We start from the raw sequence: 25,889 nt of genomic DNA on the forward strand, positions 1-25,889 counted from the left end.
GGAAACCCAGAAGGAAATGATAGAACTAGAGAAACAGGCTGGGAGGGAATTAGAAAGGGAAAAAAGGGAAACCCAGAAGGAAATGATAGAATTAGAGAAGGGTAAGATAGAACTAGAGAAACAGGCTGAGAGGGAAAGGATAGAATGGGAAAGGGAAGCAGACAGGGAGAAGTTAGAAAGGGAAAAACAGGTAAGGTTAGAAACTTTAGAGATGGAAGATAGAAATCGGGAGAGGGAACATCTAAGAAATTCTGAGCTATTGCAAGCTAAAAAAGAGGGGGAACATGATGTTAAACTGAGAGGTCCAAAATTGCCCCCATTTGAAGATGATAAGGATTATATGGATAGCTATCTAAATAGGTTTGAGAGGTATGCTACGGTACAAAAATGGAAGAAAGACGAGTGGCCGCTCCATCTTAGTGCGTTATTGAAAGGGAAAGCGTTAGACGTGTATTCGCGTTTATCCACGGCCGATTCGCTCAATTACCTCGTGTTGAAAGAGGCACTTCTCAAGAAATACGAACTAACCGAGCAAGGGTTTCGCAAGAAGTTTAAGTATAGTAAACCCGAGAGAGGCGAAACATTCACCCAGTTCGTCAGTAGGACTTGCAATTATTTGCAGCGATGGGTGGAATGTGGTAAAGTCGTCAAGACATTTGAGGGTCTTATCGATTTTTTGCTTCGTGACCAATTGTTAACAACTTGTGGCAAGGAGTTATATTTATTCTTGAAGGAAAGGTCCTTCACAAATATACATGAAATGGCCACACAGGCGGATTTGTTCGCCGAAGCTCGGGGAGGTTCGCAGAATGTCATCACGCGAGATGTCAAAGGTGGGAATCAGGTCAACGACAGAAAACCCAGGGAACCTGAAAAATCTGGTAGGAGTAACCAAGGGAAGCGGAGTGACATGCAATGTTTCATTTGCAAGGAAGTGGGTCATATCTCCCACTATTGTCCTAAGCGGAAGGGACCAGTCCAGAAAGTAGCGGTAGCCATTAGAGGCAGAAGATCGGTAAATGGAAAACTTAATGTTTCCCAGCAAGTTAAGCGGAAAGCGGTGTGTGAACCGGTGGTGCGTTCAGAGACCAGTCGCGATGTGATCCAATCAATCGGCACGTGTATTTTTCCAGAGGCACGGGTGCCGACCGCAAACGGCACTGTTAACGGACAAGAAGTCACCGTTCTACGAGACACGAAATGCACTACTGTAGTCGTGAAACGGAGCTTAGTCTGCGATGATCAATTGCTTGGGTTTAAATCACCTTGCATGTTGCTTGACCAGACAATCGACCACGTTCCAGTTGCAAGGATAATGATAGATACACCTTTTTTAACCGGGACTGTGGAAGCTTTATGCGTAGCCAACCCGATCTATGAACTGACGATTGACAACGTACCGGGTTCTAGACTCCCAACCATAGCAGATTTCCGATTCCCTATCATCCAAGCAGTGCAAACTAGGGCTCATGTAAGGGAGGAAAATAAACCTTTGCGTAAGTTAAAGGTACCGGAAGCCATTACTGATATATCCCGCGAAGAATTTCAAAATGAGCAAAAACGTGACGCGTCTTTACGTGCAACCTCTGAGAAGGCATTAACGGGTACCGTGAGAAAGTGTAAGAACGGGGGTTCCTCTAAATTCCTTGTTCGAAAGGGTTTAATGTACAGGGAATACTCTACATCGGATAGGAAGTTCTTGCAATTAGTGGTTCCCCAGAAATTTAGGGCACATGTACTAAAGGTCGCGCACGAGTCGAGGATGGCAGGTCATTTAGGCGTAAAGAAAACAACGGATAGGGTATTAAGAGAATTTTATTGGCCTGGTGTCAATCGCGACATAGCGCGGTTCTGTCGCTCGTGCGACGTTTGCCAGAAGACGATCTCTAAGGGCAGGGTAACTAGAGTACCGTTAGGTCAGATGCCCTTGATAGATACTCCGTTCAAACGAGTAGCCATCGACATTGTAGGACCAATATTTCCGCATACAGATCGGAAAAACCGATACATCTTGACACTGGTAGATTACGCTACCAGATATCCAGAAGCCATAGCTTTGCCATCAATTGAAACCGAACGTGTAGCCGAAGCGCTCGTAGACATGTTCAGCAGGGTCGGAGTGCCCGAAGAGGTTCTTACGGATTGTGGAGCGCAATTCACCTCAGATCTTATGGCAGAAATTAGTAGGTTGTTGTCCCTTAAACAGTTACGCACAACACCTTACCATCCTATGTGCAATGGATTGGTCGAGAAATTCAACGGCACATTAAAGCAAATGTTGCGGAGAATGTGTGCGGAAAGACCGAAGGATTGGGATAGATATATGAACGCCCTTCTGTTCGCATATCGTGAGGTTCCTCAGGAAAGTTTGGGTTTTTCCCCGTTTGAACTATTGTACGGTAGGACAGTTCGTGGTCCTATGCGCATACTTCGTGAACTGTGGACAGACGAGGTCGCGGACGAAGAAGTTAAGACCACATACCATTACGTAGTTGATTTGCGCGAAAGATTAGAAAGTACTTGTCAAATGGCGCAAGACGAACTCGCGAAATCTAGTCGTAGGTACGCCAAGTACTACAACCGAGTAACTCGGAGTAAAAAATTTGACGTAGGCGATCAAGTGTTGGTGCTTCTCCCAACGAATAACAACAAGCTGCTAGTCCAATGGAAAGGGCCATATGAAGTCAGACAGGTGAAAGGCGAAATGGATTATATCATTGATATGGAGGGGAAGTCCGAGACATTTCATGCCAATATGCTTACACTCTACGTAGCGAGACCTGGACAAACGATTGATAAAGGGATTTTGAATGTAGTATGCGTTGCGGTGATAGAGGATAGGTCTGGTGACGAAGCGGAATTCGTCTCCAGCACAGAAATACCCCTTGAATACCCCATGGACGTTGGTAAAGAAAGTATTGACCAGATAAATGTATGCCCTGAGTTATCGGAGGGTCAACGTACACAGATTATGGAGGTTTTGTCCAAATATCCAGATGTGTTCACGGACAGACCAGGCTGTACGGGTCTAATTCGACACGAGATCAAATTGAATACCACTGAGCCTATCAGGATTAAAGGATATCCGATACCCTTTAATGCACGGGAGACAATCAGCGAAGAAGTGATGAAAATGTTAGACCAGGGAGTGATCGAACCTTCAAACTCCCCATACTCGTCCCCCGTGGTGTTAGTCAGAAAGAAAGACTGGACCAACCGGTTTTGCATCGACTTTCGGCAATTAAACAAGATCACCGTATTTGATGCAGAACCAATGCCAGATATGGAAAGTGTATTTTCAAAATTGGCAGGTCATAAATACATTTCCAAATTAGATCTAAGCAAGGGATATTGGCAGATACCCATCGCCGATAATGCCCGCGAGTTGACGGCATTCGCGACTTCCAAAGGACTGTTTCAATTTAAAGTTATGCCTTTCGGTTTAGTCAACGCCGGTGCGTCGTGCGTTCGTCTCATGCGCAAATTATTAAACGGAACGGAAAACGTCGACAGCTTCGTAGACATCTTTGTTTACACGCATACATGGGATGAACATGTTAAGGTATTACGGGATCTGTTCGATAGACTTCACATTGCAAATCTTTCAGTTAGGCCTACTAAGTGTAGCATAGGGTATTCCAGTCTGGAATGTTTGGGACATCTGGTAAGTGGACTAGGCCAGTTGCAACCTCATCCAGATAAAATAGGAGCAATCAGGGATGCCCCTAGACCAGAGACAAAAAAACAAGTAAGGTCTTTCCTAGGTCTAATCGGGTTCTACAGGAAATTCGTCCCCAACTTTTCGGCTATTGCCAGCCCATTAACGGATTTGACTAGGAAGGGGCAACCGAATAAAGTTTCATGGGGTGTATGCCAGGAAAAAGCGTTTAACACTCTAAAACACAAACTGGTAAGTGCACCAATTTTAAAGTTGCCGGAAATAGATAAACCTTTTGTACTGAGGACTGATGCGTCCGATACGGGTCTTGGGGCTGTTTTGCTACAGGAGCAAGGGGGGGATGAAATTGCCCATTGCTTATGCAAGTAGGAAATTGCTCCCTAGAGAGGGAAAGTACTCCGTGATTGAAAAGGAGTGCCTAGGTTTAGTATGGGGAATAGGAAAATTCCATACATATCTTTTTGGGAGGGAGTTTACCTTGCAAACGGACCATCAGCCGCTTTTATATTTGAATAAAGCAAAGGTCACCAATGCCAGATTGATGCGTTGGGCGTTGTCTTTGCAACCATACAGTTTTCGAATCGAGGCAATTCGAGGGTCAGAAAATGTGGGAACTGATTTTTTAAGTAGGGTGTAATTAGCAAATCATTTCGTTCGGTCTGAACATTGGAAGTTTTAATAATGATTCATTGTTCACATTCCGTGATTGTTCTAAAAGTGATACCACTTTTTTTTAGGGGGGAGGTATTGTCACGGAATGGTGTAAATGTTGTTAATTAAATACATGTACTCGGGTTTCGTTTCTTTTTCTCTGTACAACGATACCCGAGGGTGATTATAATATGGTCTATGTATTTCGAAATCGTGAGTACGATTCGTCCTGTGCCACACGTGCAAGGTGCCTTTGATAAAGAATAACGAAAATTCTAAAGGTATAAATACGTTACTACATGTAAAGGACCTTTACAATACTAATGGTTTTGTCAGCAAGCGGCCTGCTAAAAGGATTCGCACAACTCCAGCTGTAGGGCTGAGTGAGTGAGTGAGTGAGTTTTTGATGGTAGGAATATCCGGGGTGTCCGGTGTTGTCAGAGGGTAGAAACGTCCGTGTGTCCGGAGCGTTTAAGGTGCCGGAGCGTCTAATGTCTAGCGTCCGGAATGTCAAGAGTGACTAAGGTGACCCAGCTGTAGAGCCGTCAAAGGACCAGGGGGTCCGGAGGGTCTAATATTTCAAGTGTCCGGAGGGTCTAATGTTTCAAGTGATCATAGTATTCCGAGGGTCCGGAGTCTATATTGGTTGTGAAATTGATTCGGAGGAGCTGTGGAGCGGATATGGTGCACGGGTGACGGAGTGCATCTCCACACATGTATTTTTAGCTGTATGCTAATTTTGGGTTAGTAAGACCCAGGGTATTATTCAGGACTGGAAGAATAGTTTGTATATCCGTTCTTGTTTAGTGACATAATTTCGCTACCTGAGCGAATACATTTTTTTTTACTATGTGTAAAGACTTACATTGTTTACTATTTGAGTGAACTATATTCATCTTTCCATTATTGAATCATTTGTGAAATCATTTATCCTGTATTTTAGGGTTACTGAACTAAATTTATTTGTATATTTTTTCCATCTTTGAAACTGTGCGTTTTTATGTTAAATAGATCCAATATTTGGATTATAAATACGCACACATCTTCATAATCCACTATTCATATAAATCGCCACATTAAATCATATATATGTGTCGTCATTACGTGTTCTGTTGTTAATCCGAAATATCCCACCCGGTTATCTTGTTACAACAGTTTATAGTTATTACTAGCACTGGGGCATCATGCCACATACATGTAGCATCATGTCCCACCCAGACACACTATCCTTATACCAGTCTGAGCAGTTCTGAATGTTAATCGAGGCAACTGAAAGGACCATTTTCATTAAGTCTTTGGTATGACTTGTCTGCTATTCGAACCCACAGCCTCCTGCATCCCAGAGACTCCCTAACCCTATCGCCAATGAAGCAGTATAGAGAGGCTGGGAATACAAGAAAATGAAAGGGTAATGCATGCTTGGAGTATGTTCTGGACAGACCACTAATCCCTCTAAGTTTTCATCTTCCAATGAAATATGAATCCTTGAAGCAAAACTGCAACGTCTGTGAATGCATATGAATCAATTGTCGTGTGATCTAAGAATACTTTTGTGTGTATGCATGCCGTTACATGAAACGAGACATAGGTCCGAGAAAGAGAAGACTACCGATCAATAAGATAACTTTAAATATATATAATAATATGAAAAATTGGATCATTATTGACTTTATTGACCATTTTATTAGTTGTTCCCTTGGATATATAGTATAAATGGAATTCATTATAAAGCGCATTTGTCATGAATGTGTAACATCTATATATATCACTCTCAGTATGCTCTCGTAAATATTTCAAATACAGTAAGTAATATCAAAAACATTATTTATAGCATCATGTGGTAAATATAAGAGCAAAATCAAACATGCATCAATGTAAAATATAGAAGAATAATATAAGGGTATCATGAATCCATGAAATATATACAACACTAAAAACATGTCACAATAAAACGTATATAAGGTCTTGCTTTAAAAAAAAATTTATGGAAAAAGTAAGCCCGAGTGTTTATAAATAGTGCTCTTTTCCAATTAATTTTTATAAACACAAGACAAGAACGCCATTTTAAAGATGCACGTACTTGCACTACTAAAGGGTGAGCAGATTAAGACAAGATATTACATGAATCTCCTCCCTGATGTAGACACGTGTTTTCAATCTAGTCTATCACGTGTCATGGCACATCTCCGTGTCAATCTATCTCTATAACTAGTGTAGCCGATTTTGCGATGAATATTGTATTGCTCTTTCCATAACATGTGTGAAACCATTTTCTATACAGGTTGAAAAATCAAATTACAATTAATAATAGCGAAATCATTTCTGCCACAAAAATGGTGGTAAATGTAATATATAATGAAACACATCAAATCCCTTGCTATATAGAAACCCTCAACTGAAAATCACACTACTTAGAAAACCAAAATAATTTTGTTCCAAATTTTAATTTACACTAAATCTGCCCATATAAAACCAAAACACTTCACAATTGTAAATATACCTTAGCTGCTAAAAATGTTGATATTTATGGTCCCGAAAAAGACTGGCCATGGGTCAAGTAAAATGTACCTGTCACATCTTGGGCCAGAGTATTTACTGTTGGCAAATACTGCAGTAGGCTTATCAGCAAGTCAATCACTGAGAACTGTCACATGCGCTTGCCAGGTAAAATCAATCCTTGATAAGCAAAGACAGATTATTGCCGAAAATAAGACAGTGTCAAGTCTTTGTATCTTTCAAAAGGCCAGCTTTCAAGATAAATTAAAATTAACAAAATCTTTGAAGATAAGTCAATAATTGGTGCTATTTGTCTGCTCATTTCCGACTCATATCTCATGTTTCTTTACATAGATGATCAAAATAACTTTTTAAAAAAACCCGGAAAAATTCAATACTTCAGCTTCAAGAACCTTGCTTTTGGCCATCACTTTTAATACTTTACCAATGGAGATCAACAAAACCGGATTTGTAAGGAATACATTGCTAAGCTACTGTTTCGTTAAATATCATAAAATAATAAAACTATATATATATAATAGACATATTTTTAATGTGATACGAACACTACATTGACGACCTCTCGAAACTGAAACTTAAATTCGAGTTCCTATAGGGTTTTGGTTTTGAGATTTTTCACTGTATATTAATCCAGTCCCCGCTTTAAGATCAGTTTCTTGGGTTCTTCCCAGGTGAATTCAGGTCTTCCAAAATGTCCATAACAGGCCGTCTGCTGGTAGATCGGATTCTTCAGGTTCAATTCCCTGTAAATTTAAAAAAATAATGCCATGGAAAGTCAAATAAATGTGGGCATGATCGAAGCCAATTTGCACACTATGATTCGTATAATGGATCATGCCAACTCTATTTCACTTGCCACGGCTTTATACCGAGGAACTAACCTTTGGAAACTAAAATTAAAGGAAGATGGACATTCAGAATGCTGAACATTGAGCTTGTTTGTAGTCTTCTCAATAAAAACAGCATGTTCAATTGACTCAATCTCCAACACTCCTTGGTAAAGTAATACTGCTTTCATTAAAGTATGCGTGATAATCAATCAAGATTACAATTGTAAATAATGGTATGGAAAGCTAAAAATCAAGGTCATTCAAGATCTTATCAAGACAAAGGTGCATTTAAAATATGGTTGAAATCCTCAGCACTATTATGCCATAGAAACTGAAGTGAAGAGAGAGGGTAATTGAAAGCTGCAACGTTTCTAAATGGCATTTTCAAAAACTAGAAATTGAACTAATTCAAGGTCTTGTTAATACAATGCCACTAGACCGTTGCAGTTGATGCCAACCCATATAGATGGTTTTCAGGAATTATGCTAGTATGCCCATCACAGTTAATAATAGGTTCATTAAAAGTACTAAACTAGAACCATATTTATTTTTCCTAGCACTCGTCTAAAGATGGTAACAATTAAGATCAATCAACAAGGCGTATGCATTCCTCTAATTCGTGAACCTTGAATTCCACTGCAGAGACGCTGGCAGGATTTCTATCTAAAGGCGGGAGTCCCCACTTGCAACAAAACTAAGGCGGGAGGGGAAGAGAAAATAAAATTAAGGGGAGGAGGAAAGAGCTATAGTTCAATAATTACTTAACGGTCAATAAAACCCAAACAATGCAAATCGAATATAGATAAAACCCTTCAAAACATTTCCACATCACACTGACACAAAACCCTTCAAAACATATTCACGTCGCACTGATACAGTGCCCTTAAAAGCTTTCATATCTCACTGATAAGACACTCTTCAAAACAACCACATCTCACTGCTGGTAATGTCTTTGAAAACATGTTCACATCACACAAATGTAACACCCTTTAAGACATATTTACATCACACGGATGTAACGCACTTCAACACATATTAACATCACACTGATGTAACACCCTTCAAAACATAGTCACTGATGTTAACGTTTTTCAACACTCATTTGTATCATTCTGATACAACACTCCTAAAAACTTATTCACATCAGAGCAGCTTGATACCATTGGCAAAAGACACTAGACCTATAAAAAAACAAGTTTAAAGGTTTCTTATGGCATAGCATTCGGCACTTGTACAAGGACGATTAAGCAATATCAGTACATACCATGCACATAATGCTCATTCCAATTTTAAAGAAGTAAAACAAATAGACTAACCCATGAAAAGTCTGTATGTATTTCTAACTTACTTGATAATGTTTCCAGGTCTCAAATCGAAGTTTGCTTTCACAATGTCAAGCAGTTCTTTCTCTGACTTCTTTGACGTACCATAGCTGAACACAGTTATTGACAGTGGTTCAGCAATTCCAATGGCATAGGAAAGCTGCAAATGAAACCGGCGGTGTACTATTTGATATTCAAAGAGTGGCTAGGCACAACAAATACAGGAATATGACTTTAAAATAGTTTATTAATGCAGAGTGACTCAAGAGGAACACAGTTCATTAATATATCGTTTTCTTTTCTGCAATGATGATAGGATGGCTGGAGAGGGGAAGCTCTCCACTTGGTTTATAAAAAGCCAGGTAGTCAGGAATTTCGCAGGGTTAAATAATTATCATCCACCCGCAACAACATGACCTTTAAAATTCAAATTCACCATTTTAATTTAGAATTCTGATGACATTACATTCTGTTATGAAGGAGTAATACCAGGATTTTCCAGACTGATGCCACTGTGGCCGTATGGGACATCAGGTCAACAGTACGGTATTGACCAGAAATCTAGAAATATCAACAACATTTTCCAGATGGTGGCATATTTGTACCATTCACATTTACAATAAACATACACCATAGCAATACTTTCATGAAAACACTTGCCGACAAAATCATTTTTCTTCAAGAAATATAGTGACTATTTTCAAGGTGGTCACTTTGGTGGCTATTTTGGCGGTGTGAGTGCCACCATTTTTATTTAGGGCCAACAAGACACAAGAAGTCTTTCACCAGTAACCCGATGTTAACATGAACATCCATTCAGGGGTAGCAATACAAAATTCTTGAACATGGCAGCAATGGGAGTGATATTAGATGTGCATGTGGCACCATTTTCATTTTGGACCAACTACACATTAGAAAAAGTTTTCTAATGAAAACCCCATGTGACTATTCAGGAGTAGCATTAATTAGAAGATATTGAAGTTGGCTGCTGTAGGCCATACTGGACATCAGATCGGCACCATTTTTATTTTGAATCAATTAGGCATCATTACAAGTTCTTTTAGTCAAAACCCCAAGCTGATATGACCCTCCATTCAAGAGTAGTGATACTGGAATTTTCCAGATTTCTATGCGTCTGCCATGGAATATTAGCTTCATTCAGGATCAACTAGAAGTTTTTTTGAAAACCACATGATGATATGCTCATCCATACATGTTTTGTAGCGACAACAAAACCTTCAAGATGGCTGTCATATTGGATACAAGATCGGCACCCTGTTCATTTACAACCAACAAGCCATTTTACAAATTATAAAAATATTAGAGAAACAAATTTGTCACACGAATTTCTCCTCTGGATGAGTAGTTATAACATTAGTTTCAAGATGATTGACTTCAAGGTGTGGCATACAGGCAGATAAATATAAAAATATGATTAACATCCAGTCGTGGTAGGACATCATATGTAGAATTTTAAAACCAATATTCGTCCAGTTTGGTTTGACAAGAATAGTTTCCTTAAGCAAGAAATTTGTTATGCCAGGAAATCTGTTTTAACGGACTATTTTTGTTGGAACCCTTGCTGTTGTGCTATCAAATGTGATGTGGATGACTTATTTTAAATTATATTGCAGTCGATCTACCTGAATGAGGACCCTCTTGCATAGTCCAGCCTTGACCAGTGACTTGGCAACCCAGCGGGCTGCATACCCTGCAGAACGGTCCACCTTGGTGTAATCTTTTCCAGAGAAAGCACCACCACCATGTGCTCCCCAGCCTCCATATGTGTCAACAATGATTTTCCTACCAGTCAAACCAGCATCACCCTATAAGACAAATTAAATGTATCATGGTTCCATTCATCTCCAAAACGTGCTTCAACAAAGTGCTTTTCTGGAAATCTGTACACGAAATGTTGATGTCGACTCTGCTGTAAGTGTTGGAAAGCGCGATCGTAGTTATGCTATCTCATGCATGTGTAGGGTTTATCAGTTCATCAGAAAAAATCTTGCTGAGTTAAGTTACGTATTCCCTACAAGGTTAATTAAACGACATGCATGTGACAAGATTAATGATAAACAATAAATTCACAAACACACGACTTCTTCTCTTGCATGCCACCTATATCGATCAAGGAGACAAGTCTATACTTGAAAAAATTAGGTCGTAAAATGTTTGGTCAAAAGGTACAACTTCTAGTGAAAAGCATAATGTGTATGAAGTTTCAGAATAATCCTCCAGCAAGCGAGATAACTCATCTGACAAACAGCCATATGAAAAACAAACATAAGAGCGATTGGATATGCAATATATCTAATATCTTGTTAATATCTGAACAGATGAAAAATCAAAATCACTTCAAATTTTATTGATCCTGCTTACTTTCGAAACTACCCAAGATCAAGACAAAACAACATATTCACAGTTTGTCAACAATCAAAATTATACATTCCAGTCTGGTAACAAGTTCGACCCATTACGTGAATGATCATCTCATATTAATTTATGGCTCAGGCTTATTGATGAAACTGTCCATGAACATTGTTTTACAAACATATACAGTGGTCCACCTCTCATACGGACACCCGTTCTGCACTGGGAAAGTGGCCGTATAAGACGTGTTTCCTTTCCAGCGTGAACTGTATTTGTGAAAAGTACATGTATGTGGTCGATGTACGTGTTTGCAGTAAGAAAACTAAAAATTCAAAGCATTTAAATCGTAATTTAAAAGTAGTGTTAATAATAAAATAGTTTTTCTTGTCTTATGAACAGACTTATTTCAAGTAAAAATGCATAGACAGTTCTAATTCTTAAACGTGAAATGCGACAGGGATATTTTTGACATGCACATTGCAAAACCATTAAAAAACATTAAAATTTTGGTGCATACATTGCTTATCATTTACAATAAATCTCTTTCCATTAACTCCATTTGTTTTCGATTGCTACATAATAGTATCCTTATCTGTGACAACGTTGTTTATTCTAGTCTTCGCGACAGAAGATTGTCTGGCAATAACTCTTGAACTCTATCTGTTGTTGTCAACTTAATAACTTTGACTTTTTCTTCTCAAGTATTAATTATCTGATGATGTGATGCTATGTTAAAATTTTGTAACAGTTTATTTCTAAGCTGCCAATTGTACAGTAATGCAATTTATTTATGCAGATGAAACATTTGTAGAGTCGACAAAATGCCTTGTTTATAAGTGAAGTGAGACATGTATTACCGCATGATTTTTCGGTTTTTGTCTGGTGTTCTGTTTTGTTCAAGGTTAATTTCTCTATCTGTGTTAATCCACAAAATCTGCATATTACCTATGCTGACCTTGTCATGATCTTGACAGTTACGTAATTTCGTAATCAAAGACAACAACTCAATCCATGTGAAGCCCATAACTCTATCACAACACTGTTGTCCCCATTTCCCGCAAAGTTCGGTGTTCATTATACAATACTAACCTTGTGGTACATGTTTACTTTAGCCAACACTTCTTTCAGTAACAAAAAACTTACATCTGGAAATATGCATTGGTAACGATAATCGGACTACTTACATAACAAAGTGACTACTGGTTCTGGATATGTATTAAAATAATATGTGACCGCTATTGAGCGTACATTTAACTTTTTTTCACCCATATGCTGGCTGCTCATCAAATTAGAGGGGTGGCATTTCTTGAGAGGTCAATTTAGACATAAATTCGTTCGTGTCATAAGATTCTAGCCGTAAAAAGTGGGTGGCCGTTAAAAAGGGGGACGATTGTCTCCCAAATTTGACGACATTTTGGAGCACAAATGTCTTCCAGAGTAGTAACAAGCTCAGCCAGTCAGTTGTAAGATCACTGAATTAACATGCATGGATATTGCTTATTATCACACTTGTATAAGATCTTGATGACATAACAGACATTTTAAGTTTGACCAAAATCAGATTAAAAATAGAGCCTCAAGATTTGTAACAACTTCAGCAAACCAGATATACGATAACCTTATTAATATGCCTGAATATTGCTCATTATCCAATTTGTCCAAGATATTGAAGGTTCAATATGGAAGTCCCCATTTAAACTTAGTTATGCATTTCCCACACATGAAAACCAGTATTCGTCATTATAATTTTGTAAGCATTGCTTGATAACAATTGCATCATAAAGTACAGCCTACACGAACACTGGTGCTGGTGTATTCCTGGAAAAAAAATTGATACTTAAACGATTATAGTGTAGGGAGGTTTGCGACTGGTTATGAAATGAACAATGATCTTGTGGAAATTGACAAAATTACACTGACTGGTGCTACTACAATTACCAATAGTCACTGACCGACCTCACAGAGGGATCCAAGATGATGACCATTATTGGAGATAATAGTGGAAAAAACTGCGCATTTGGTTGATATATTTGCCAACATTTATATCATTCAACTCATATTTCGAAAATAAATACATTTTATAACAATTTTCCCAAACAATTCTTTGAAAATAAACTACATTTTTGAAAGGTACATAGGGGACCATGCCCCTTTGAAATTAAACAACTCTCCTAACACTTAAAGGCCATTATTGTTTAGATGTAACCCTTCCAGGCTCCAACACATGCATGTATTGCATTCAAAAGATGTAAAATGTAGAATATATATTTTAAAAGAAATGGTCAACCATAGGATTATATTTATTTCCAAAGGACTTGATAATTTTTCTATTGCATAAGCTGAACTCTTGCAACTGCATCGTTCTTCTACATTTGCATGAATTGAATTATCACATGCATCTGTATGAGTCTAAATCTACCTGTGGTCCACCGATGACAAATTTCCCAGAAGGCTGAAGATGGTAGATGGTGTTTTCATCTCTGTACTTCTCTGGGATTACTGGTTTAACAACTTTCTCCATCAATTCCTCTCGCAAATCTTCTAAAGTGATGTTTTCATCATGCTGAACAGATATCACCACAGTGTGGACACGAATGGGAATGCATGCTCCATTCAAACATCTGTATTCAACTGTCACCTGAAAAGGGGGCAAATAAATTGTTGTTCACATGGCCGTGTGTGAAATGGTGTACAATTGAGTTGTTTTAAAGTCATTTTGCAAAACAACCGAACCACAAATGTATGTTGTGAGCAATATTTACACCATGTTCTATTTTTGTATGAACCCCACTGCATTTTACCCTTCAATGTCATTCTGCGTGTTTGGGCTAATGATGCATACATTCCAACTGGGCAACATTTGGTGAACATACATTTACATATATCCACAAAATAGGCTTTGAAAAATATATTAATTCAGTGGTAACACGATTTTCTGAGATGGCTACAGTGCCGTGTTGTGGTCAGAGGTTTCATTAGAACTTCTTACATATGCTGTAGTGTTTTAAGGAAAAACTAAAGCTGTTTCAACCATCTGTTCTGGAGGAGCTGTCCACAAATATTTGCAGTATTGTCAGCAAAGCAGCCATGTTGGAGGTTCAAATGACATCATTTTTATTAAAAGAAATAATGCATACCGGAAGAAGGAAGTACTTTTTAAAAATTGTCGGCAAATCCATCGATTCCAAAGCAGTAGCTTTTACAAGGTTTATTAAATTCTAAGACCACATTGGTATCATTTCATCAAGTACCAACTTCACATAGTAACACAGTTTGTATTAAAACCACATAAACATGACCTTACTTTAAAATAGCAACCATGGTAACTTTTGTTTGAAGTCCTTATTGCAAGGACAAGAATGTCTGGATGGTCAACAAGCTGGCCATATTGTATATCAGATTGGCATCTTTGTCATGTAGTACCAACCGGACACCATGCAACTAAAGCAATCGATTTGCGAGAATTAGTGACGAAAGATTTCATAATATTAAATGACGAATTGTATATTTGCATCAATGTAATATCTTGTCATCATTTTACCCCCAAACAACTTAGATATTTCTCATCACAGGGTGACATTAACGTAAAACAATGTTACACTAACAGCTGTCCAATACTGCCAGTGCAACTTATCTGACTACCACAAACCTTGAATGTTTTCTTTGCTAGATTGTTTAAAAATGGATATTCATTGCAAACATCTTTTTAGCTCTGGACCATTTCATGTGTATCTATCTATCTTTCTATATATCTGTCAATATATAAACTCAGTGGTCAAATCTGCAGTGTATAACTTGCCAAACAAAAAGAATTAGAACTATCTTAATTTTACCGATTTGTCATTGGGCAAGCACCGTGCAAAATCCAACATGTTGAGCCCCAATTCGACTTTGTTCTGGGCATTGGGAATGTAGAATGTTCCAGCCCAGAAGTTGCCTTTTGGAATAAAGAAGCAACTGTAACAACCATATGTAAGAGACATTTTTTTTTAAACCGATTTCTGAAAGTATATACAGTATTTCCCAGCTCAGCAAAATAAAACTGTGCTGAAAAACCAACATTTGGATAAGATACCATGTACACGAAAATTTGCATCAGAATATACTGTACGGTTTGTGATCTATAAAAGGTTACAAGGAGCTGATGTAGTGGAGATTTAATACAAATGAAGAAAGTCATGGAATCTAACAGAATTGGACCCAAAAAGTTTAAATCATTAAAATGCAGATGTAACAGTCAATTTACATACAAAATAGGTTCTAACTGAGTGCAATGATTGCAGAGTTTTGCTAATTATTAGTGTCAACATATTAACAGGTTACTTTACGGTTCATGCATATTACTTCAAGGCCTGAAAAAAAAAAAAAAAAACATTGCAGAGAGAGACTAAACAATGGATACAATTTGGTGATGATGTCTGAATAAAAACTGATAAAACGATGCAAACACCAAATACTACACTTTTTTAAAAAATTCTGAAACAATATGATGTTGCCTGATTGTGGTTGCTCAACAGTAATTGATGCAACTTATGACATTTACATGTGCAATATCAACAGCTAATATCATGAATTTAAATATGATTATTCCAATTACTGCTAACACTAATGCTTGGTAAATGTGGCAAGTTATTTAGTTAATTGTTAGTATTGTGTGACAATGGCAACACATGACATATACTGCAATGTTGTTTCGTTGGTGTTAGTAACATGGTTGGGTGTTACTATTATATGTGTTAATCTTGTGTCGTGATGCTTTTGAAATATGTGCATTACAATCCAATTTTTTTTACGATTAAATGCTGGAACCTGCTCTTTTAAAATCCAAAACAAAGAAATACATAAACACTGAATTACGTCATCATGGATCTATGTTTGTCAATGTAATGTCTTTACTACCTGTGTTTTGGAGTCAGGTCTGGCCCAAAGCAACTCTCCACTCCTTCTCAGCTGGGCTATCTTGGCATTCAGCTGGTGAGACAGAACCACTGTGAGAGGCATGCATTCCTCAGTCTCATCTGTGGCATACCCGAACATCAAACCCTGCCATATCACCAAGAAAGAAATAATATTCAGTGAAATCAATATGTGGTATCAAGATGTGTTTACAAGACACTCTCTGTTACAGGTGTATGTTACCATAACACACATTCTATCCTCTCCAACTCTGAAAGTCGTTGCATGGAGTCAATAATCAAACTAGGGAACTGCTATTCAATTCGAGCTTGAACAAATTTCATTTAGCAACCTTTGACCTGTTTCTGAATTCAAACGTTCATCTGCACTGCATATATTTTACCACATTTTAAACTGCATATAATTTTACGACAAACGTCACCTACAAACTTTTCTCTGATAATTCAGGTTCGGCGCATTCATACATTCTAATGTCTTTCCATGCTCTACCTGCTCAGTGTGCTTCCGAATGGTAACGTCTTCCCAGATTGTTCTCACTAAAAAAAATATAGTATTGGTACAAGTCTAAGATACAGCTACTCAAGTACTTTTCTCTTTACTCGCGTCCGCACATAAGACATTTGGCATCCTAAGAACCCTGGCAGCACATCAATTTAGATTAATAATGTATGTACTAGCACACAATTTTCCTCTACATCAGTATTCAGTACATACAAATTGCTGTACATATTATTGGAAATGTGGTTCTTACCTGATCTCCAGCACCAATTTCCTCGTCCTTTTTATCAACATGAACACCCTGGGCTATATCTGGACTTTGCTCCCCAATGCCAACAAGAACATTGCATGTTTTATAGTCAAATCCTGCATAAGGTAGAAAAAATGTTTTCGTTTGTTTTGTTTATTTGTTGGTTTTTTTGGGGGTTTTTTTTGTAAAGTTAAAAACTTCAATGCGCAAGAAATGCAATAGCATGCAACTTACATATGTCATATATCATGAATGGTAAAATACATATTTCTCACATGATGAAAATTTATACTAAATGAGAATGTGATCCACTGTCAGTTGACATGCTAGCAGGAAATATTGTGGTCAAGGTTCTTCGTTCATAAGTCAGGTATGCAAGTCTGAAATGCAACTGGCAATACTACATCATCTCTCCTACTTAATCTATACATGCCATTCTTCAAAAGTGGGTTTATGTTCTGAAGTTTGTGGGTGGAGGTTTCATTCGACATATTTTGACAAGTATGGCACATGCTGATTGATACAATAGTATAATTCAATATATGTTATTTTCCATTCCAAAATGGGTGGATGTAGGTCAGCGTTGGCTGCTTTATCGACCCGTTCAATCTCCTTTATATCATTGTGATTAGGCTGTCAACAGCACAGCATATTCTTTGCACAGATTGTACGAGAATAACATTTTTCGGTAATATCTGTTATTTTAATGGGATATTAGATTTAATATTTAGCATGGCTTTTAATGTAGAAAGGAAATCATACAAAATGAAATATTTTGTTTTCCTAGGGAAACGTTTTAATGCAATTATGAGATCTGTGCACAGCACAAATAGATGCTTTATTTGGCAACAGGCTTGATATCGTTCCGTAAGGTGTTGTATCTGCAGCTACAAATTAGTACAACTTAGTCTCCGTCTGTCAAACTATATGTATACATAGATTTCGTTGATTTTACTCTGTAAAAGGAGAGGATTTGGGAAAAATGTTTTGAATTCACAAACGTCTAACATTGTTTAAGGAGATTGTTAAAATTACTGTTGTGATTAGATTTACAACAGCTGCATGAGAAACGGGAAACCCAACACAAAAGAAAATTAAATTTGTATGGCAATAGTTATGACTATGGGCTTGGAGCACAAATTCTGTAAATATTTTCACTGCGCAGTTTGTGACATCAACCAGATACACCCCAACCCCTAGGAAGTGTAATTTGTGCAAATACAAAATGTCAAAAAGGCAAAATTTGAAAATTAAAGGTGTAATATATATATTACTATTGCTAATCTTAGAGGCTGTGACTTTATAGCTAATATTACATGCCATTATTTTACAGTATATTTGATGAATAATATACATTTATTTTACTACTGAGCTGGAGCTGAGGTACAAAATACTTAGCAAACATGGGCAAATTCATTCTGGATTAGGACCAAAATACAAACACAAAACACTGAAAAAAGTATATTCAACACTTACTTTGACTAGTCTACATGTCTAACTTTTACCAAATGATTGTGAAGTCCACAATTACTGCAATGGATATGACAAATTGCTCAATCTAAGTCTTCTATTGCATCACTCTCATATTCTTGTAAACAAATTGTAAATTTTGTAAAGCGTTGTTGATTTGTCCTTTTTATAATCAGACAGGTCTTGAAGTTTAAAAAGACCCATCTGCTCTAAGTATTTTCATCCAGAAGTCAAAACTTATCCGGTGATATTTTCTGTAAAGCTACAGACTGGTGTGATACCTAACTTCACAATTACTATAAATAATCTGCAAGGCAAAGTTTCAAATTAAAGAAACCAATCTGTTTTCTTGCAAATAGTTCATATACAAATCCTATCAATATAAACTTAGGAAAGTACAAGTAGATATATGATGGACAAATTAGTTCTTACACTATCCTTATGTAAAATATTCTCAATTTTCTTCCTTTGCAAAATATTCTTAATTTTTTATGATCAGTGAAATTATAAAGATGATAAATAAAAAAAGACTATTTTTCGGTATCGCTGGATAGTTTTATATTTCGACACACTTTTATTTTTTTTAAGGTAGATATAATGAGAATAATTATCATAAGCCTAGATTTGATAAATTCATACATGATCTACATCTGTAATATGGTTTACAATGAATTTGAGTTAGGCTTGAAAATGGATTGACTTATTTGGTGACTGCATCTCAAGACCAGCATTGCAGATCAAATATATTACTTCGGCTGCACATAAACCGTCTATTTGGCTTATGTACTCAGATATGTCTGCTACAGAGGAAAATATCTAAACATCAAGATGGTTGATATGTGACGGAATGTACGCACATTTGTTATAGTACTAGTGAACATTAACCTTGTATGAAGCACATATCGATTCTTTTCAATACATTCTCAAAGGAAAATATTTAAAATAGCTCAAGCTGTAAAAGAAAAGTTAAAAGTAGTTGGTGGAGGTGTCGGCAGAGAACAAAAACGGCCAGTTGTATAAAGAATTAACATACATAATTCCATTAAAATCTTGCAATCATACTTTCAACAAACATCACTAGCTATTTTGTATTTGTATCTTTAATGTATAATTATTCTCATGTTTCTGCAATACGTCATCCTCGGATGAAAGTTCATCAAACAACTGTCCAAAGAGACCTTGTTGCTTTATTTTTATTTGTTATTGCACAGGAACATTTCATCTATATACAGGTGAACATAAAATCTAATTCACTGAAGAAAGGGAAAGGTTAGTACATAATTAACCCCAAACTTCAGCAAAAATTAGAAGAGATATATTTCCTAATATTCTAAGCAAAAACACCAGAACAAGCAATTATACAAGTCACTGTCTAAGTTAATAATTGGACGTAAGATGATAAACATATACCAAAATAAACAAGGACAGCTGCAACATTTTGCATGAGAAATTGTCTTCAACAACGATGCATTTTTAAAACGTATTTGAACATTTTCATTATAAAAGAATAAAAATAAATGAAATACAAAGATAATTTGTAATTTCACCTGTATTTGTACATGCCAGTGTACATATGATCACGTTAGAGGTGACTCTGTCCTTGTAATACAGTTCAGACTTCAGCAATCATTTTTCATATAGGTGTTGTGTTTCTATTAGGTGGTTATTAAAATACAAACAATGTAATCCATGTGAAATATGTGATTTCTGAAAGGTGTAAAACTAATTTGAATAATGTGATACTTACCTGCCTTGCTTACCTTCCAAGATACAAAGTCCCCTCGTCTGAGCTCACAGTTACAACCTCCTATGAGTAAGAGAATCCTGCAGAAGCTAATGACGTGTAGTTAGACTGGTTCTGGGTTCAGCATGTTCTATATTTCTATAACATTCCATATAATGGAAGGTTGGAATTCTGCACTCGAATGAAGGGACTTGACATCTCAGAATATAAGCAAGGCAGTAGTGATATATAGTGTATTACTGCTATTAAATTTTAAAAAAATATAATTCATCGAGTTATTCAGCACCAAGGAATCTTTCGTTACATAACTGCTAAGCAATTTAAGGGTTAGCACAACTTGACACATATCTTTAGTCATCATGAATATATTTTAAGACCGAAAGTATTTTTGTTCAAACATTACTGGTATAATGAAAACCGGTTTAACAACCGATTCTCATTAACTTTACCCACCTTTTATGGAATCATCATATCCAATTTCTTTGATGGTATTTCGGATAACTGATTGATAGTCCACATGAGCTTTGGAGGTAATTTCACCAAACACCATAATCATGCCGGTTTTGGCCGCTGCCTCACAAGCGACCTTAGCATCTGGATCCTGCTTCAGATGTGCATCAAGGATTGCATCACTGATTTGATCACATATTTTGTCTGAAAAAGTGAAACTTTCAGTTGTTGAGAACACAAATTGGAGCGAAAAATGTTACGGAAAGTGGCCACATGAAGTTGGGTCTATTCAAGATTACAATTGTGGGATTCATGCGCATTTGTAAAGTAACGCACTAAAAATTCATCTGGATTATGTTTTCGAGCTTAAAAATGTGGTTATTAGATCCCTCCATATTGAAATATTTCCACTTTTCTGCAAACGCAGAGTCGGTAGGCGATACTAAAGATATTAAAGAATTTCAATTTGAAAGCACGCTGCAATGATAAATTGGAAACAATTGCCATCGAATATAATGCCTTGTAATACATGCGAAAAATAAGTATTTTGGCTCCTGAGTGTTTAGTTAGTGATTGTATATTCAAGCTCAATGAATCTAGATTCACACTCAATATTATAATCTCCATAAAATGTAAAAGTCTGATTTCTAAAAACATAACTCATTGTCATTGAATTTACTTACATAAAATTAGTATAATCCGCCTTTTTTAGAGGAGCAAGTCTAGCAAATGTTTGTACGAAAGGTGTGTGTATGCATTGATTACCATACAAAAGGGAATTAAATCTTTTGAGCTCAAACCATCCTCCTTCACGGACTTCAATTTTCAAAAAATATTTTCTTTAGAAAGGACCAAAGGAATTTTAAATCTTAAAAAAGGTTGAAGACGCTATTTATGATTAGATATCTCCCCTCTCCCCATCCTTTGTTTAATAAGAATTAGCCAAACATATTATCCATGTAGAGTAAGTCGGTGATTGTATATATATATGTGTGTCCTAGATAGGATGAGATAATAAACAGGGGTGTAAGAGGCAAAATACAAGAAACATGTGGATTGGCAAGACATCTGAAAACCATGTAGATAAAATTGTAGTGTAAAAATTGTGGAGGGGAGGACAGGATATGTACGTGTACGCTAGTAGGGTTATATGGAGAAGGAAACGCCTCAGAAACCCAGACTGTTTGAACACTCTTCTGTTAAAAATAAATATCTTGAATTCCATCGATTTATTTTGGCTAGTATATCACTGTTTCCTTCAATGGACTATTTATATGGTCACAAGCAGCTAATTATTTTATGAATTAATTATTTTATTAACTATGAAATTAGCATATGTGAGTCGTATATTAAATGCTTCATTTAAAAAAGAGATGATTCGCTTAGATATCACCAGTCAGTGGGAAGCTACTGGCAGCTTTCACACATATCCCAAGACTCGAACCCACGTGGACAGAGGTGAGATGACAATGATGGTGAAGTTGTGGTCTTTAGACCACTCGGCCAACTGCTGACCCTTCATCAGAAGTAGCACGATATATTGATAATGACCACTATGGTGGAATATTGGATGTTAATTCAGCACCGTTTTAATTCAAGACCAACTAGAAAGACATCACAGACCTTAGCGTGTGTGTGTGTGTGTGTGTGTGTGTGTGTGTGTGTGTGTGTGTGTTAAATTTCAAGGCAATCATACAGGTAGTTTAAAATGAGTTGTGAGAAGACATTTGTGCTAATGGACAGATAATGCATAACTGGACATCTTCTAATCTCTAAACTCTTCGAGAAAAAATTAGTAAATTATTCAGAGGGCTTGCAACTCCAATTTATTATCATATGGCGATACAAAAATAACAATGACAACTTGCTATGCTCAAGTGGGGGATAAGGGGCTTTATCCAGGTTTAGGAAAATAACATTGGACCCAGAGTCCAAAACAGGTTTTTTTTTTTTTTTTTTGCACCATGCATTGCGTGACAACTTCTTTCATGGAAATGCCGGTATCTGAAAAATTGTAGCCTCGAAACCGTGAGTATCTGGACTTATTATACTTTTTGAGCATGATTTTACGCGCGTCAACTTACAATGAAACCTTCAAATTAAATTTGAAACCCCATAATTCGCCAAAGTCACACTCAACACGTACATTTTAGAAGAAAACAAAATTTAAAACTTTATTAAGACATTTTACTTTTTTAACTGATACAGTCTTGTCAGAAATCGAGTTGTGAACGATGTGGGTCGGTCTTGGAATCAAAACCAGAAGCTGCATTGCCAATATTGCAAAAGTAGTACATGTAGTGACGTCATCTTTAAGGCTAAAGAATGTTGCCTTACAAATGAATTTCAACTTTTGAACAAAATAAACAAACTGCAAAACAGTTCCACAACTTTTCAATCACCATATATGCAATTTTAATAGATCTGTTTGCCAGCTTAATAATACATATTAATTAACCCGTTCACCATTGCAAGGAGTGTAGTCAACTATTATCTGGATTTTTAATTTGCTACCATTTTGGGTACAAGAGCACGTGAAATTGAAACGATGAATAAAATGCATTACAATTCTTTGATTTGCCTCGACAATGCTTTTAATTAGGAGCAAAAGCGACACGAATTTTTATGTACAATCAGGGACGATTTTATTCAACATTCCTGTTCCTATGAAAAACACTGTTACTAGAAGCACTGAAATATGCCCCAAAACCGAAATATACGTCAAAATACACAATTACTTACATCTCTTCGGTGCATATATGTCAATATCCGCCCTGATATTATGAGTTGCAATCGTATTCGTAATACTAATAAACAAAATAAACATTGATTTAAGCGAATTTTATGTTAATAATTCCTATAATAATCACGTAATTCAAAGTGTATTTTGCCTTTTTATTATTATTCGAACACATGCAACTCATAATGCCTGTATCTTCTTGAGTATTTGGACACAAGATTTTTGTAGTTTTGTTTCTGAGCGTATATCCGTGTTTCTAGTAACATGGAAAAACGTGTTTTCACTATGTTTTATTTATATAAAAAATGTACATCACACTATTTATTTAGTTTAATGTGACATAACAAGATTGTTTAAAACTGTTACATGTTTGCAAATTCCCACTTTTAGACACGAAAAATGCCGATCTCCAACTGATCGACATTGCAACTCTATGTCAGTTTTAGATGTTATATTATGGTTAGAATGAAGTCTTAGGCCCAGGGTTTAGGAAGCAACTAAATGTATAAATATGTAATAAAGAGACCATGGTAGATTGTAAAAAGTTAACATTACTCCTAGAAAATGCATTTTTCAAATATCTTGAGTACAACTACGATAACAGTCACAATATTATACTAAAGACAACGAAGGTCGTGTATGCGTTCAATATAGATCATTTTAGTAATGGGTGTCATTTTTTTTTTACAAATTTGATTCTACATACCTTTTTAAATTGCATTTATTCACCACATTTGAATCCTCATATGTCCATATTCCTTTGGAAGGTCATTATTTACAGGCCCAAAAGTACCTACGGCAAAATCGATCTTAAAATACGTGGACATTTTGGACGAGATCGACCTACAGGTGTACTCCAGTGCAATCCGGATTGAATGTTGCGAACTGTGATGTACGATGAAAGCTACGCATGTTGATCAGCAAATTAGAACTATCCTATATTGTGACGATTAGACTAGAAGTGATCTTTTTAATGACCTGGTATAGTACCAGGTCACCGGTGTATAAGTCAACAGCGATCGACAATTTTCGTCTGGAAGTTTCTTGAAAGTTTAGGTACAAATGCATTCAATAAATTAGGATAAACTTCGGTTAATCAAACATGGTAATAAATTTTAAAATATTTTAGATTTAAGACGGGCAAATGCACATACACGACTTGTATGAATTTTACTTTTATAATTATAATAATAGCAAGTTATAATAACACTTGTATATCTACCATAAGAAGAAATAATGTTTAAACATTGGGCAGATGACAATAAAAATAATTAGCTGTGCATGGTCGTTACAACACCTGCATGGTATATTGGCACTGCCTGTGACGTTATTAAGAAGGAACGACTACTCCACTTAGCAAGATGTAAACAAACGTACGTGACCAAACATCATCATAACCATGATAATCTATTAGCATGAACAGTGTATGTCATTACCTGGGTGACCCTCTCCAACTGATTCTGATGTGAAAAGGAATTCCCCATTCATTCCGTTTCCTAATTCATTTGCCATAGTGTTTACTGTTCAGTTCAGCAATCACGTATAAATAGAAAAGAGGCCGTTCCACTTCCTTGCCAGACCTTATAAATACTCAGTATGTCACGTGATATTTCATATAATTTGTGATTGGACAGCCGATTGGAATGTTCCACTGTGAAAGATAGCCCATTTTGGTTCATAAAGAAATATTTGTTCACACATTGAAACAATTGAATGACAAGAATAGTTTAATATTATTTCGCTTCACATAATTATTAAATATTTAATAGAAACATAAATTAAAACTTGCCTGTCTTTAAATTAAATGATTACGAATATAATCTATCAGTCCCATAAGGGTCATATCATGTGAATGCGGCCGTGTACGGGTTGTAGGGATATGAGAAGGTGAGTCATACTGTCTTTACAGGGTGGACATTGTTCTTTTAGACCGAGTGGTCTAAAGCGCTTTCCGTTACGGATCAGAGCCCTCTCACCTCTGTCTGCGTAGGTTCGAGTCTCGGATTCGGACAGTGTGGGTATCTGAGAAAGCTTGCCAGTAGCTTCTTCAGGGTCGGTGGTTCTCTCTGGGGATTTACCGGGTTCTTCCTCTACCATTAATACTGGCCGTCATGTATAGTCTATCGTGTGTTGAAAAATGGCGTCAAACCCTACAACAACAACAACGATTTTAAAAGAAGGAGGGGGGAAATCGGTTTTCTCAGCATCTTGAAGATATGGGTGATTTTATTTTGCATTATCCCTACGTTTTTCTCTTAAACACGTATTATACTGGTGGTAAAGTACCATTGCTTGCACTTTCTGTCAATTCTTCCCAGTGGTAGATATACTAACTGGTATAGTAGTTAACTCATGTATTCATAAATTGAGGTGCAAAACAATTGACAAACATTTAAATTTATAGAACTGAGCACGTGATTGACGTAGTTTTTATCATTTTGTCCTTGA

General features: G+C 36.6%; 1 protein-coding gene across 1 annotated transcript; it reads right to left on the minus strand.

Annotated features, from left to right (window-relative positions):
* Window positions 1–5,982: 5,982 nt before the first annotated feature.
* LOC149792031 (S-adenosylmethionine synthase-like) lies at window positions 5,983–25,010 on the minus strand. Its single transcript, XM_089970521.1, has 8 exons — window positions 24,878–25,010; window positions 20,705–20,905; window positions 17,041–17,153; window positions 16,272–16,415; window positions 13,792–14,010; window positions 10,643–10,825; window positions 9,026–9,159; window positions 5,983–7,590 (listed from the first exon to the last, which is right to left on the minus strand). The coding sequence occupies exons 1-8, from the start codon at window positions 24,951–24,953 to the stop codon at window positions 7,473–7,475; spliced, it is 1,188 nt and encodes a 395-aa protein (XP_089826647.1). The 5' UTR covers window positions 24,954–25,010; the 3' UTR covers window positions 5,983–7,472.
* Window positions 25,011–25,889: the final 879 nt, after the last annotated feature.

This window comes from Sinohyriopsis cumingii, chromosome 9 (assembly GCF_028554795.1).
Source record: "Sinohyriopsis cumingii isolate HCF-2022 chromosome 9, ASM2855479v2, whole genome shotgun sequence".
In the NCBI taxonomy this organism is placed as follows: Eukaryota; Metazoa; Mollusca; class Bivalvia; order Unionida; family Unionidae; genus Sinohyriopsis; species Sinohyriopsis cumingii.